Source organism: Suricata suricatta, chromosome 4 (assembly GCF_006229205.1).
Source record: "Suricata suricatta isolate VVHF042 chromosome 4, meerkat_22Aug2017_6uvM2_HiC, whole genome shotgun sequence".
NCBI lineage: Eukaryota > Metazoa > Chordata > Mammalia > Carnivora > Herpestidae > Suricata > Suricata suricatta.
In genome coordinates this window covers 125,465,942-125,481,527 of record NC_043703.1, presented here as the reverse complement: position 1 = coordinate 125,481,527, position 15,586 = coordinate 125,465,942, and the positions used below count along the sequence as shown (strand labels likewise).

Genomic DNA, 15,586 nt, shown 5'->3' with positions numbered 1-15,586 from the left:
ATAGGGTCGGGTATGGGTTCAGGGCTCAGAACTTGCATGCTTTGTCCTGGTGCACCCCTCTCCCCAATCTCCATGTGTTCACCAACCCACAAGCTCTCTGAACCCAGTCCTTCTGGGTCTTTATAGAGACTTCATTACATAGTCATGATTGACCAAGTCAATGGCCTTTGGCTCACCCAACCTCCAGCTCCTCTCCCCTCCTCAGAGGGCAGGCATGGGAACTGTGATTACAGGGTTGGTTCTCCCATCCTTAGATTGCCTAAGGGCTTTCAAAAGTCACCTCACCAACATAACAAAATACACTGGAACCACCCTTATCACAGGAAATTCCAAGGCTTGTAGGAGCTGTAGAGGAAGCCAGGAGCTGGTAGGAGCCAGAAACTATTGATATTAGCCGTTTAAATGACTAAATATATATTTCTTATAAGTCACAATATCACAATAGTATTTTTAGAATGTATCCGGTGTGGCCGGTTAGTTCCATTGGTTAGAGCGTGGGGCGAGAATGTATGCAGACATTTTAATTCTCAGAAATGAACTGATAAGCTCCAATGAACTGGTTAATTAAATTCATTGATTCATTCCAGTTTTAGGGATCTACTATATTCCAGATACCATTGTGGGAGACAGCAGTTACACACACACATACACACACACACACCCCAAAACATTCTAGGTGAAAACAATCATACCTACACTTCAGAGCAAACATAATGTGTAACTTTCGCCAGGGTGCAATCATAAAGGAAACTTTCTACCTCAATAGAATCAAATGGTAAATAAAACCTGACTGATTCTTTTTTGCTTTCTAATGTGAAGCTCACCTCTGCAATCAAAGCATAATTTGGAACCATCATTGCAAAGGGTCTAAACAGGGCTTTCAAGTTATCTGGCAATTCAGTTCTGCCTGCGTATCCAGGATTCATTGTGATAAAGGCTGCACAAGTCATAACCAACTTTATTTCTCGCCCCTCAAACATGAATCTAGACAGCTGTTTAAAGAGAAGAGAAAATATAAGTTAACACTTCTCCAGACATGCGGAAATTCTTTCACATAAACACCACTTGAGTACAAAACTTGTGTTGAAGAGCCAAACTAACGCCAGGACAGGCTTAAAACAAGCCTTAGAAACTAGAAGGCCTAAGTTTCAGCTTCCCTGAAACAATCAGGCAATTACACCTTGCTCAAGACTAGAAGAACTGCCCCTAAACCGGTCAATCAGTAAGGACCAAGAGGATGCTTAACATTCCTGAGGACTATAGACAGCTGCTTAAAGTTAGTTACCCAATCGCTCACCACTTGCCCAAGCCCCACGTGGGGCTCCTTGGCCCATTCCGTAATTGGTCATTTTCAAAGGAACCCCAAATGTCATGATTGGGTGCCACCAAATGTAATGGACATCCTAGAGATTCTGAGTGGTTAAAGTTGCCACTAGAGCTGTTGTGTGATTACGATTGGATTGCTGTGCCTATGTCACAATTCCTTGTAACTCCCCTTTTCCAAACCCCATAAAAACCCTGCTCAGCTACTGTTCGGGGCTCTCAGCATGGATCCACTGTGTTGGTGAGGTCTGAGAGACCGAGCTTAAGCCCAAATAAATGCCCTTTGCTTTTGCATACATGGTTCGGACTCCCTGGTGGTCTTGGTTTTTGGGGACCCCACAATCTGGGCATAACAGTGTATGGAACATTCAAGCAAAGACTACTAGCCCAGAGAATCCTACTGTTGAACAGAGAATGTTTCTTTCCTGATCCCATCCTACCCTCTCCCAGTCTCTTCTGGGCTCAGTATTTCCTGCTTTCTGCCTCCCTGCCCCTGCTTTACCCAAATGGTCTCTTCCTTTCTGGCCTAGCCCTGCAATATTTTAGGCCTCAACCTCTTTTCCTGAGACTTCCCAATTCAGGTTACATTTCATGGCCCCTAAACCTTCTCCACCCCTACTGCCTGGGATTCCCCCAGAAACTCTAATGGGATCTTAGTCGTTGGGGGTTTGAGGCCCCCCTGTTACTACTGGCAGTACCCCTTCACTTTTATTCAATCCCAAACACCTGTTGAGCCTCTGCTACAGGTGAGGTAAGGGCAGACATGGAGGTGGTGAGCAGAAGACTCACTCCTGAACCCTCAAGAAGCTCCCAGCCCTGCCGTGTGGAGTCAGATGTGGAAACTGTGACCATGCAATGTAACATATGCTACGCTGGAGGTGTGTACAAAGTCCACAGGAGAAGCAGGGAAGCCTGCTTGGGACATGAAGGAGGGCATTTCATGTGGACAAGCAGGGGCAGCCGTCTGGTCAAAGGGAGCAGAAACAAGAAACGGCATAGCGTGTTCAGGAAATGACCAGTGATTCACTTTGGTAAAGGGTAACGTTCCAAGAGGAAAGTGTAGCTAGACTGAGGCCTGAGAATCAAGAGTCTTATACGCTGGGCTAAAGAATATAGATTTTGTCTGGTGGGTGAGGGGAAGAGAGAATTTCAGGCAGAGAGTGATCAAAGGTGGCAGTGGAGAGGTTGGACAAACTATGGCCGGGGTGACCAGGATGAATTGTTATTAAACAAATGACAAGATCCAGAATGATGGAGTTACCATTAGGGGATGAGAGGGATCTAGCAGATAAAAATTAAATGGACTTGGTAATGGCTGAGATTCTGGAGTTGATGGTAATGGGGGAAAATACAAGACGAATTCTAGGCTTCTAGCTGGGCCACAGGAGGAAGGACACAAAGAATACAGGGGAAGACTAGGAGGTGCATCAGTGCCCGGAGGAGAAAATGCTTGGCAGTACCACTGGAGACCAGCCTCTGTGGCTATAAGGCTGTGTGTGCTGTTTAAAAAAAATTTTTTTTAGTGTTTTTTATTTATTTTTGAGAGGCAGCGCGAGCAGGGCAGGGTCAGAGAGAGAGGGAGATACAGAATCTGAAGAAAGGCTCCAGGCTCTGAGCTGTCAGCAGAGAGCCCGACATGGGGCTTGAACCCACGAACAAGGAGGTCATGACCTGAGCCGAAGTCGGACTGACTGAGTCACCACCGAAGCACCCCTGTATGTGCTATTTAATCCTGTTCATTTCTGTGCTCTCGCGTAAGCTATTCCAGGGCCTCTATTCCCTCCCAGCGATCTCAGATGCCTTCCTCCCATCCTTTCACCTCACACTGTTACCCCCCAGGTGGCAATGCTTCCATCTTGCCTCTTTGCTCTTTTTTTTCTTATTCCCCATGCTCTACTCTCAGCTACCTGCTCAGCAAGGTGATAGAGGTTAGGTATTATGCTATATCCAGAGGTCCCTGCATTTAACACAGGCTGCCTCTGAGGACGTGGGTGGCAGGAAAGTGTGTAGTTTAAGGAGTTGAGACTTGAAGGCCACAAAGATTTAGGTGTATATATATCAGCATGTGGTATCCCCAGAAATATTATTTAATTTCTTTGAATCTTCTTCATCTGTAACCTTGGGGAAATGCCTTCTACTTCATGTAGGTTTGGTGTAAAAATGAAATAAATGTAAAGTACAAGAAATTATACAATTCAGTGGCTCATTAAAGTCCAATTTCTGTTCTTTTTACCTGTTCTATAATTTGCTTTTTTGCAGAGGTGATAACCGAAACGTGAAGCAACTTTTTAGCAGGGCCCTTCCAATGAGAATGGCCTCTGTCCCTAGAGTAAGAGCTGGGTCCAGGAACCTTCTTGCTACCAAGACGAACCCTTATGGCTGGATCCAGCAAAGGTCTGGCGCTCTTCAGGAAAAGGACAAGGTCATGGTAGGGAACCCTCTAGGACTTGGGGGCAGTCAATATTTAAATATGAAACCACTGCAGTCCTGTTCTGGTTCGGATAGGCTGAGAGCCAAGGTCCCCTTGGGTTCTCTGGAGCTCTGTTCCTATTTTCCTGCCTCGGGGCCACAATGAAGGCAGTGGAGTCCAGAAGAGGTACAAAAGAGAAACTTAGCAGAGAAGTAAATGCCAAAGGCAAGAACAAGAAACGGGAAGGGGAAAATAGGAGGTGGAGGAGACAGGGTGTGGGTGCATGCATATAAGTGTGTGTGCGTGTGTGTGTGCGCGCGCGCGGGCGCATGCAAGAACAGAGCTCTTTGAAGGCAGTCTCGCCGTTTCTGTATCCATAAGTCTCCACATAGTATCTGACATACTTTTGTTTCCTGGATGAAGAATTAATTCACTCAGACCAAGTCATATTGCCACAGGACCCACCAGTTACATGGGAAACACGGGTAGACATGCTAAATTAGCACTGTCCTTCCTAACAGGCAACATGCTGTCAGTTACAGACTTAAAGAAATGCTACCTCATGGACAATTGCCCCAGGATTTACCTTGGCGGCTTTGGCATTCCTAATAGTAATGAGCTGCTGTGCGATGACCGACAGAACTTCTATGTCAATTCGATTAAATTCATCAAAGCAGCACCAGGCCCCTGATTGGGCCAGACCGCTGAAGAAGCGCCCCATCATCTGAAATCAAGATAATGCCATTCAGCTTTGTGTTGCACAGCTGAACACCTTGGAATGTTAAATTCTGAGTGGAATATTAACATGAGGTGGTATCTGCAAATAAGCAATATTTTTATAGGAACCCTCAGCCTTGTCAGAAGTTAGCACCTTTATGTAAGAGGTCCAGAGTTTCTGAGTCAGCAGGTCTGCTGTAGGGCCTGATAATCTGCATTTCTAACAAGTTTCCAGGTGATGATAATGCTGGGGGTCCAGAGTTAACACTTTGAGAACCACTGCTCTAGAACCTGGCTTCTCAAAGTCAACTGGCACCAGCTGACATCACCTTGGGGGATTTTAGAAATGCAACATCTGAGGCCTTCCCCTAGATCTCCAGAATCAGAATACACACTGTAATGAGATCTTCAGTGATTCAGGAGCACATTAAAGCTGGAAAAACGTTGTTCTAGAAGAAGAAAGTTGAAGAGAAACTGAGAAGCAATCCATTAATCCTGATGCTTGGAATATGTTCCTTTGTCGTGGGTTTTTTTTTTTGTTTTGATTTAAATTCTAACTAGTTAACATACAGTGTAATATTAGTTTCGGGTGTACAACGTAGTGATTCAACACATAACAACACCACACCAGGCTCATCATAACATGTGCGCTCCTTAGTCCCAATCCTATCCCACCCCTTTCACCTGGATTGCTCCGTCAGAGGAGTATGTGGCTCTTGACCTTGGGGACATGGGTTCAAGCCCCACATGGAATGTAGACATTAATCAATAAAACTTTAAGAAAGAATAAATATTAAATTTCTTATCATTGAACAAAATTGGTACTTCAGGGATCATCAAACTACAGACCGCAGACATATCTAGCCCCACGCCTGGTTTGTGAATGGAGTTTTACAGGAACGCAGCCACATTCATTCATGATATATTGCATTTACATATGGTCTGGGGCTGCTTTCATGCCACAACAGCAGAAAGAACTGAGGTGCAAGCCTATAATATCTACCCCTGGGCCTTTTCCAGAAAGTTGCTGACTCCTGCTCTAGAGTCTAAGATAAATGAATGAAGTACACATATCCTGTTGCTTTAAGTGTCTCACAGCACACACTCATGCCTTTGGGAGTGCACATCTCCCAGGAATGACTGAGCTTAAGTGATGACTACCTAATCACTAAAAAATGAATTTGGATGTATAAATCCAAATTTTGAATTGAGAAGACATAAGCCAACCAAAATATTAGGCCCAAAACAAAAAAAAAATATCATCACTATCATAAAACATGAGACATCGCTACTGAGACAATAAGGTCACTTAACATAGTGGGTGCAGATCCCCATAAATTGGAGATGTTGGGGAGAATGAATTCTTCCACAGATTGCTTCCACATTTTCCCATATTCTTCCCTGGCATACCCAGAGGCTGCCTCTGTCACCCTGCTCTGAAGGTACAGGGGTCACCTTTCCTGATTACCTCTCTCACAAGGCTTTCTAGTCTCTTGTTGCTCTCTTGTTCTGCTACCGTGAAACAACTTTTCTGCCTGTATTGTACTTCCATTGTTTTTTGTTTGTTTGTTTGTTTTTTAATAAAAAGACATTCCAGGAACATCTTTTTTCCCCTAAATTTTAAAATAGGAGCAGGGTTTTTAAAGCACATAGCCTATGAAACACTACTTTCTAAAGATGCTTCTGAAAAATAAGTATGATTTACTCTGTAAAAATGAATGAATTACGGTGCACCTGGGTGGCTCAGTAGGTTGAGCATCTGACTTCAGCTCAGGTCATGATCTCATGGTTTGTGAGTTCAAGCCCCACACTGGGCTCTGGGCTGACAGCACAGAGCCTGGAGCCTGCTTCCAATTCTGTGTCTCCCTCTCTCTGTCCCTCTCCTACTCACTCTCTGTCTCTCTCAGAAAAAAATAATAAACATTAAAAATTGTTTTTTAAAAAGGAATGAATTATAATTTATTTGGATAATTTAAGTGATTATATTCTAAATTCAGACATTATACAGGCATTTGTGTAACTTTCAGAAAAAGGAGACTATTAGCTCTGTGTATTACTAGCTAAAAGTCACTTTGGTCAAATATATTTAGGATTTGCTGAATTAAATAGCGAGACAGATTTCCTAACTGTGCTACTTTGTGCTGTGAAAACCTGGAAGGGAAATAAGGCATAGGGGTCCTGTGACCCAAAACTTTGAGAACTACTATACTGAAAAATCTTACCATGAATTCTCACCTCGTACAAATTTCATTTTTAATACACAACTCTCTGAATTGCTCTTCTCTTCCTGTAAGCATATTCCGTGTTCCTAGATGTCCCTTCTATTATATCTCATACTTCCTCTCACTTCTTTCCACTTAGGAACATGAAGATTTTTTAAAGTTTATTTATTTATTTTAAGAGAGAGGGAAAGCACAGGTCAGGGAGAGGTAGAGACAGAAAGAATCTCAAGCAGGCCCTATACTGTCAGCATAGAGCCCGATGCAGGACTTGAACTCACAAACCATGAAATCATGACCTGAGCTGAAATCAGATGCTTAACCAGCTGAGTCACCCAGATACCCCCATGAACAGATTTTTTTATTTTCCTGGCATTTGATAGATCCTCTAGTGGCCTTGGCTCCTACCTGGACCACTCAGCCCACCTTGTGTTGACTCTTCTCCTTTGCTCTATTTATCCCACTTTGACCATCCCTTGCCCTATTAGTTTCCTCCTGCTTGCCATCATTCCTTCTCTCCTTTTTTTGTCATGCAACATTGCAAGTGAGAAAGTCCATGAAGCACTTAATGTGAGTTTTCAGTGCTGGGGCTGTACCTTGTAGTCCAAACCATCGGAGCAGTTGAAGACCACACACTGGATGGCAAGAGCTTTAGCTAGGTCTTTGGTTGTCTCTGTTTTCCCAGTGCCAGCAGGACCAGCTGGCGCGCCTCCCAGATCAAGCTGCAAAGCCCCCATGAGGCAAAGGTAACAGCGATCCTAAAGAAATCCATAAATTCTCATTATTGAAGAGAACTGACTCAAGCCACAAGTTTATAAATACCTTCCCTTCTACGGGAGGAAGGTCATTATTTTCTATGAAAGGTTTCTGTAACCTTTGAGATATACTCAAAGATCCAGGTACATGATTCATGATGCATATCTCTGTTTCACAAAGATACATTCACTGCAAATCCTTTCAAGATTTAGGAATGGATGAAACTTTTCACAACTCTTTTAAGAAAGTATTTGTGTCACAATTAACCTGAGTCATCAGAACTTACCGTGAGAGGAGTAATAACTAGTCTTGGGCATGCACCCAAGTACTCATAGCCATAGGTGTACCGAGAGAGCGCCATCCTAGCCACACAATTGTCCAGGTCTATGTCCCAATAATAGCGCAGTTGTCTCTGCCAGTCAAAGGAGTCCACTTCCTCTACCTACATAAGTGATAACAATGAGACGTATATTAGATGCACTAATTTCAGGAAGAAATATATGATTCCACTTAAATAAAATTTACCTTGGCTTGAACAAGTTCGGTGACGATGTCTCTTGCGTGTACGTCAATAGTAATTAAGGCAGTTATGATGTTTCTGTGTAGTTTTGGAAGACTGCCTCGAACTGTTGCTGCCAGGGCATTTAATCTCTACAAATCAAAAGAAAAATGGACATAATGGATTTTTCAAAAATCAGCTAACATATCTTTATTTTTTACTCTTTTTTCTCTCTTTTTACTATTGAATTTGGAATAGCCATTTGCCAAAACTAATTTTAAGAATCTGTAATTCTGTGAACAAACAGGACAACAGTTTAACTTACTCAATTCCTAGATGACTTCTGTGAAGTATATACTATCTTTACCCCCTTTTTACATTAGAGGATACTAAGTGTCAAAGAGGGTAAGTAACTTGATGGCAGTCACACAGTTATGAGGTGGCAAAAATGAGAAGTGAGTAGACATTTGTCTCACCAAAAGCCCATGCTCTTAACCACCATGTGATAATGTTTTTAGAGAAGACTCTTTTCCCTAAAAATTAAATATGATTAAGGTAGTACTCCTTATTTTCAGGGGTAATTTTTCCTTTGATAATCAGAAAACCTGAGCATTAAAATTTTTTTTAATGTTTATTTATTTTTGAGAGAGAGAGAGAGAGAGACAGACAGACAGACAGAGAGAAAGAAAGAGAGAGACAGAAAGAGAGCGAGCCAGGGAAGGGCAGTGAAAGAGGGAGACCCAGAACTGGGAGCAGGCTCCAGGCTCTGAGCTGTCAGCACAGAGCCCAATCCAGAGCTCAAATCCACAAACCACAAGATCATGACCTGAGATGCTCAACCATCTGAGCTAACCAGGCGCCCCAAGAAAACCTGAGCATCTTAAGTAAGCCAATGATTGATTGAATGAGAGCATCTTTGAACATGTAAATGGTTCAATCTTTTCCAAGGAGAGTAGTGCCTCTGAAGGCCTTGCGCTGCTCTGCTGAATTTTCTCACATGCTGACCTTGGTCAGGGACCATCTCTACACAGAGGTCAAGGGAACTTTCCATACAGAGACTTTTCTGTTCTTTGGGGCCGAGTGACATGACATTCTATTAGGTCCTTAAGAGACAGAATTCTCTCATCTCAAGAAAGTTGTTTCTTCCCTTTTCTATTTCAAAGGTAATTTTAAAAAAATGCCACCTTGCTTGGAAGTAGAATTAAATTTGGAATTAAAGATTAGGCATAGCTGAAAAATGATATTTCCAAACTATAGCTTAAAAATTCTTCTAGAATGAAATTTGAATTCAGTTATTTATTGTTTTACTGATGGCTGCCTAAGAATTCTCTAGAATAGTAGAAAAGCACATCTTGAGCCTAAGAATAGAAATGGCACAAATCCTGGGGTTTTACTGGATTGAATAACTTCTCTGAGAGCTATCCAAGGGCTAATAAACACAAAGTCTCCTTAAATCTTGCAAAATATCATAATTCTGAGATTTTCCTCTTAAATTCTTTCATCCATTTTTGTAAGTATTTGTGTAAATCCTATACAAATGGTTTTAGTAAGAACCCCAAAGCTCTGTAAGTCATATGAGAGTGTTAAAATTTCTGAAATATGTGAATTTGCAGTAACCATGTAAAAACAAAACAGAACAAAGCAAAACACCAAACCAAACAAAGCGACTGAGACCATCCTGCACAGCAATATGTTCAAGGTCACCCTGCTAAAAATCCTACCTGAAAGTTTACTTTTTCAAAAGCTTCCAGGGCCTCTATATGATTACCACCTTCTCTTTCCAGACACTCAGTCAAATCACGGCACCACATGATTTGAGAAACGGTCAGAATAACCTGCATGGAAACATCTTTCTTCAGTCTGGGTTGCATGCCATCGACAATAGATTCAGAGATGGAAATTTAGGGGGTGTAAATTACTTGAGAAGGGTGGCCAGCAATCACCCAGTTTGTCCTTGGTTTCCCCTGGTAGTCCGCGATGGCGGCTTTGCACAGGCGACGCAGAGATGTGAACATGGCTTCTTCCACTTTACCAAGCCATTCCTCCACGTTGCCTCGGGCTTTGAGGCCTTTTCCCAAGCTAACCTAGGAGATAATCAGAGCAACGATAGCATGTTCAGTGTGGAACTTGCCAGCTGTACAGCCTCTGTACTTCTATAACAGAACTCTGAAACGCTGAAGCCTGACCACAGATACTAGAACCTTCTATTGATATCCTCCTCTACATCTCTACCGCCCTTCATTTTTATTTTTTTTTAAACTGTTTTCCTTTGGAGCCAAATGCCTGAAAAAAGGCATATACATGACTATATGAATTCCTTCACTTTCTTTTCCTACTTACTGCCATTTGATTTTTGGCCCCAACTATTACTCTAAACCTGTTATGGTCATTAAAGTTACCAATGTTCTTTCAACTGTCAAGTCCAATTGATACTTTTCAGTCCTTCTCATATTTATTTCTTGAACTTCCAATGACCTGATTGTCCTGTTTATCTGGGTCTCTTAGTTCTTTTTCTATCTTCCCTTTAAATTTCATGTTTTCTCTAGATCCCAGTCTTGGTCTTCCCTTTTGTCTTCTTCTGCACAAGTGATGAGCAAATTCTTTTGAAAGAGGGTCAATTCAGAACAAGCAAAATGTTTATAGGCTCCTGCTACTCCCACAGATACATGTCTTGCTCTAACTGGACTGATATCCTTGGCATTTCCCTGCACATTTCCTCTGTACGGAATGCCCTCCCTCCCATGTCTCCTCTCCATCTCCCTTGGCTGTCTGTGTGTGTGTGTGTGTGTGTGTGTGTGTGTGTGTGTAAGAGAGACAGAGAGACAGAGATGGGGGGAAGGAGAGGGAGAGGAGAGAGACAGAGAGGAAGGGAAGGAGGGGAGAGGGAGAGAGGGAGAAAAAGATAATGATTCCTCTCTGTGAAGTCACGTGATTCTCCACAGTTTGCTAATGTACTCACTTGCTCAGTGTTTACTGTATGCCAGGCACTGTGTAGTGCCCTAGAGACCTACTGACAACAATGACAACTAACACTTTATAGCACCCACTGGGTACTGTTAGTTCTAAGTAATTTACATATAATACTATTGAAAATCCTCAGCATCTCATTAGAACAGGTACTCCTGCCTCTTTTGAAGAAGTGCGTTAAGACAGGGCTCGTTATCTCCACTCCGTTCCCAAGAACAGAGCACATGCCTCTGCTACTGCACTTACTGTGGTGCTTTTCAATCATTTGTTTGACTCTATATCCAGTAGAGAGCTCTTTGTGGGCAAGATTTTCATCTTGATTATCTTTGAAACTGCTGAGCCCACACAGTATAAGTACACAGTGGCAGCTGATGAATGCTCAGAGGGACTGAAGAGTAAACTTCTACCCTCAACACCAGAAGGGTAACAAAGTTTCCCTATAAAGAATTATAAACAAAAGCACCTTACCCGTTCTCCTTCTGGTGATAGCATCGCTAAAATATCATTAGTGTAAATCTTTTCTGACTCTCCTTCCATACCAGGCATTTTTCCTTCAGTAGGAGGCATGAGAGCAAATTCGAGCTTTGAAATGGAGTCAAAGCATTTCCTTAAGTGTGGCTGCACAGCTTGGGGATTTCGAGTCTGGGCCAGAATCTCTAGAAGTTCATCATTTGACAAGAAGTAAAACCTGGATAAGAGAAAATACTTAAAATATAACTTGGAAGTCAAAGGAAAGCCTAGACATTAAAGATAAATCCATTAGCCAGATCTCTTCCCTAGTCACTGATTTCTTAAACCTCCAACCTACTGGTCTTCCCAGAAACCACATGTCTCTAAATATAATTGACATGAAGACTAGTGTGGATATATCTCAGACATCTAGAATTAGTACCTGATACATACAAGATAGATACTTTCATGAAATTATTTAAAAATGCTAGTTCTTGCTATGACACTGATTTTGTTCTACAGTGAAGATATATTTTTCATTTTCCCTCGAATCTAGTCTAGTGCCTTACACCTACCTGCTTTCAATACCCATTGTGTTAGATGGATAGATGGATGGATGGGTGAATAGATAGTGGTTATAGGAGCTTTATTTGGTTCTGTGAATATCCACACGTGGGCCATGCCAGCATGATCCTGCATGAGGTTTTCTTAAATCTTGCCCATCAGGGCCATTTAGAGGCACGGATAGACTGTACGAAGATAAGGGGCATACCTAGGCACCCACGGATGAGGGAGAGGGATGAGGGCCTGGACAGAGAAGATACTTCATTTCTGGAGTGGAGGAGGCTGCCTATGAGAGATCCCTTGGGATTGGAGGGAATGGAAAAGAGCCTGTGGAAGGCCCCATGTGGGAAAGAGGGGACCAGATATGCGCCAGCCCAGTCAGGATTCTCTGCTGCCTTGCCTCTCTTCTCCTCCATGTCCCAAACCTGGAGGCCTCAGGAAGCTAATTGGAGAGGGGAGGGTTGATCATCACATATTCTCATCATCACTAAAGCTTTCAGACCTGCAACAGTGTTGGGCAGAGAATGGGGAAGCTTTCACTTTGAAAGTTCAGAGTTTGATTATTAAAGATCATTTATTTGTGACAAAAGATGTTTTTTTTTTACATTATTATCTGAGAACGACCAGGAAATTCATGAGGTCTGCTCAAGATTTTGTCCAGGGGCAGGAAGAAAACAGCCCCCAGCTGGGAATGCAAAGGCAGTTATTAGTTAGAAATACAGGTGCTTTTGGTTGGATTCTTATCAGTGTTCCTTCTTTACCATACAGTAATAATTAATTTGTGCCCGTGCCTTTTTTTTTCAACTAATGAGACAGATAACTATAAAGATTGGGCCATGAACCATGTGAAAGCAGAAACAGTACTGTGTTCATCTTGTGTCCCTAGGAACTAACTTGGTCTGCAGCTCATAGTAGTTTTCATTAAGGCCCCCAGGGTAAAATCAACACCACACAGAGCCTCCTGACCTAACGTACATGTTGGAGACCTGCTTCATGCAGTTATAAGCAAAAGAACAAATAAAAACTGATGCTTTTTGGTGTTCAATATTATCACAGTTAAATTTGTTTCTGTTTTTGTTTTGTTTTGTTTTGCTTTGTTTTAGATATCAAATGTAGTGTATGAATTTCCTCTGGCTTTGGGAGCCTCAGGTTGGGAACCACTGATCTTCTGGATCTTGGATTTCTCATGCACATACATATCCTGTTCTGATGCCCAACAACAAACCCTCTCAACCAAGTAACCCAGATAAGCACCTAAACGTGGCTGCCACAGTACTTGTCCTGGGATAGACCTTAATGGTCATTTCCTTAACAACTAACAGGAAAATACCATGAAAGAGAAACCATTTTGCCAATGTCCTCTCTGTTACAGTACAGTGTGCCCTACTAACTGAAGTTGGCTACCATCAAGTAGTTTATTCTGGTGTTATATATTATAATGATTTACTTATAGCACTATTCACCTGTTAACCATGAGCCCCAATGGGGCAGGGAGCTAGCCTTTTCTTCTTTTTATCTTTGGCACTTTAACATTCGGTACGCTTTTGGAATGAAAAGATGAGTAAATAATTTCTTTTGCAGTTTGTGAAATGATCTCTTAGAAACTTCTCCAGTGACACTCTTAGGTCACTGATTAATCCAAAGAAATATGCTCAGGCAACACAGAGTTCTCTGACTTTTCATGTGCACATCTGTGGACATGCACCCACAGGCAGGCACCTGCACGCGCACCCAACAATGGAGCAATGCTGTGACCAAGAATCCCTCCAGCACCTCGGGTACTTATGAGTTCATCCTTTACCAAAAACTGTCCTTTTATCCTTGAGATTTATACTCCCCAGTCAAGATACCAGCTGAATTGCCATTGTCACACATCTTTCTTGTTTCTTGCTCTGGTTCCCTGATGTTAGGGGAACATCATCTGGTTTTGATGTTATGGTTTGTTTTTAAGTATGTATTTTTAAATTAATGAATAGTCTTTACTACTAAAACTATCATAAGTTGCTTTATAAACTTACCTTGGAAAGATAACTCTTTTTGATTCTAAATATGCTTCTAGACACTTTTGAATTTGGTCAAGTAATGCATTATTATTTTGAAAAGTCTCCAGAAGTCCTGTTTATTGGGGGGGAAGGGTGGGAAGGAAAAAGGTACTGGTAAAACTGTTAAAGAAATAGAACATATGATTTTAAGTGGAAGTAAAATATGATATTAACATTCTTTAAAGCTTTGGTTTATTTGATAAAAAATGGTCAAACAATTTAAATTTGGGATGTTGCCTAAGAATGTTGACTACTACTTTTAGTAACTCTATTTAATATTAGTCTTAATATTTACCAGAAACGAACAATTATTCAACCTGAAACATTTTTTAGCTGGCACTCCCCACTTGGGGGTGGGGCTGGGCGTGCAGGAACCAAAGCTGCACTGAATCACAAAGCCCGTGCCTGCTGAGTGCCTGCTCATCTTAGGAACTTTGCCTTTGTTCTTCTCTCTGCCTTTAATAACTCTCCCTCAGAGTCACATACATGTCGCATTCCCTCATGCCTGCTGCTTTCTGCCTAAAAGCTACTTTATCAATAAAAGTTTTCAATCACACACACACACACACACACACACACACACACACACACACACACACACACGGCAGCCCCCGGCTATTCTCTAGCCCTTTTATGATGCTGAATTTTTCTTCACAGCTTTATCATCATGTAAAATAACAACTACAGGTCCACGCTTTTTCATCCAAAATCCCTAGGACCAGAGGCATTTTGGAATCATGTATTTTTTTAATTTCAAAAGCTGTTATATAATAAATCCAGTAGAGACTGGGGCAACACTTTGTTCAAACACTTGAATATATTGCAGCAAAAGGTTTGAATATGCATGTGGTAGGAAGAATAAAGGTCTCTCAGAGATGGCCATGTCCTAATTCCCAGAACCCGAGAATATGTTAGTCTACATGGAAAAAGGAAGTTGGTAGATGTGACCAATGATCACCGGAGGGGAGATTATCTTGGATCATCCAGTGGACCCAATGTAATGACAGGGGTCCTTACAGGAGGGAGCCAGGAGGGTCAGAGACAGAGGAGATGTGAGGACAGAAGCAGCAGTTGGAGAGAGCTGCTGGCTGGAAGGTGACTAAGAACCAAGGAGTGTGGCTGATCTTTAGAGACCCAAAGTTTAAAACTTTCCAATTCTGTCACAACATATAGCTTTTCCTTTCTGTTTCTGTTTTATGTAAAAGTCTTTGGGCAAAGAGCATAGCCCAGCAGGCTGCCTCTGCTTCACAGGGAAGCTGTCTGGAAGTTCACCAGGAAAGGTCATATGCTGCCATCTGCAGAACAACAAGAAAGCTTGTTGAGGTTTTGATGAAGTTCCATAACCATGGATGTGCATGCACTAATGCTCTGATTCCATATCCCTAAAAATAGAACTTATTAAACATTTCAAACTGAGATTAGATTGATAATTTATGGTAATATTTTTAAAAATATACATATATTTAAATATATATTTTAAATATTTTAGAGACAAAGAGTGCCAGTTGGGGAAAGGGGCAGAGGACGAGAGAGAACCTTAAGTGGGCTGCATCCTCAGCATGGAGTCTGATGTGGGCTCTATCCCACGACCTGGGATCAGAACGGAGCCGAAATCAAGAGTTGGACACTCAACTGACTG

At 42.0% G+C, this 15,586-nt stretch overlaps 1 protein-coding gene across 1 annotated transcript in view; it reads right to left on the bottom strand.

Moving 5' to 3' along the window:
- The window catches only part of DNAH6 (dynein axonemal heavy chain 6), a 213,928-nt gene that overhangs the window by 121,383 nt on the left and 76,959 nt on the right, over positions 1 to 15,586 (bottom strand). Inside the window, exons 22-30 of the mRNA XM_029938527.1 lie at positions 13,924 to 14,020; positions 11,360 to 11,579; positions 9,844 to 10,008; positions 9,646 to 9,759; positions 7,951 to 8,076; positions 7,712 to 7,867; positions 7,266 to 7,427; positions 4,320 to 4,457; positions 825 to 992 (exon numbers count right to left, since the gene is read on the bottom strand). Coding sequence (XP_029794387.1) covers positions 825 to 992; positions 4,320 to 4,457; positions 7,266 to 7,427; positions 7,712 to 7,867; positions 7,951 to 8,076; positions 9,646 to 9,759; positions 9,844 to 10,008; positions 11,360 to 11,579; positions 13,924 to 14,020 — 1,346 coding nt within the window. The remainder of the gene's footprint in view (positions 1 to 824; positions 993 to 4,319; positions 4,458 to 7,265; positions 7,428 to 7,711; positions 7,868 to 7,950; positions 8,077 to 9,645; positions 9,760 to 9,843; positions 10,009 to 11,359; positions 11,580 to 13,923; positions 14,021 to 15,586) is intronic.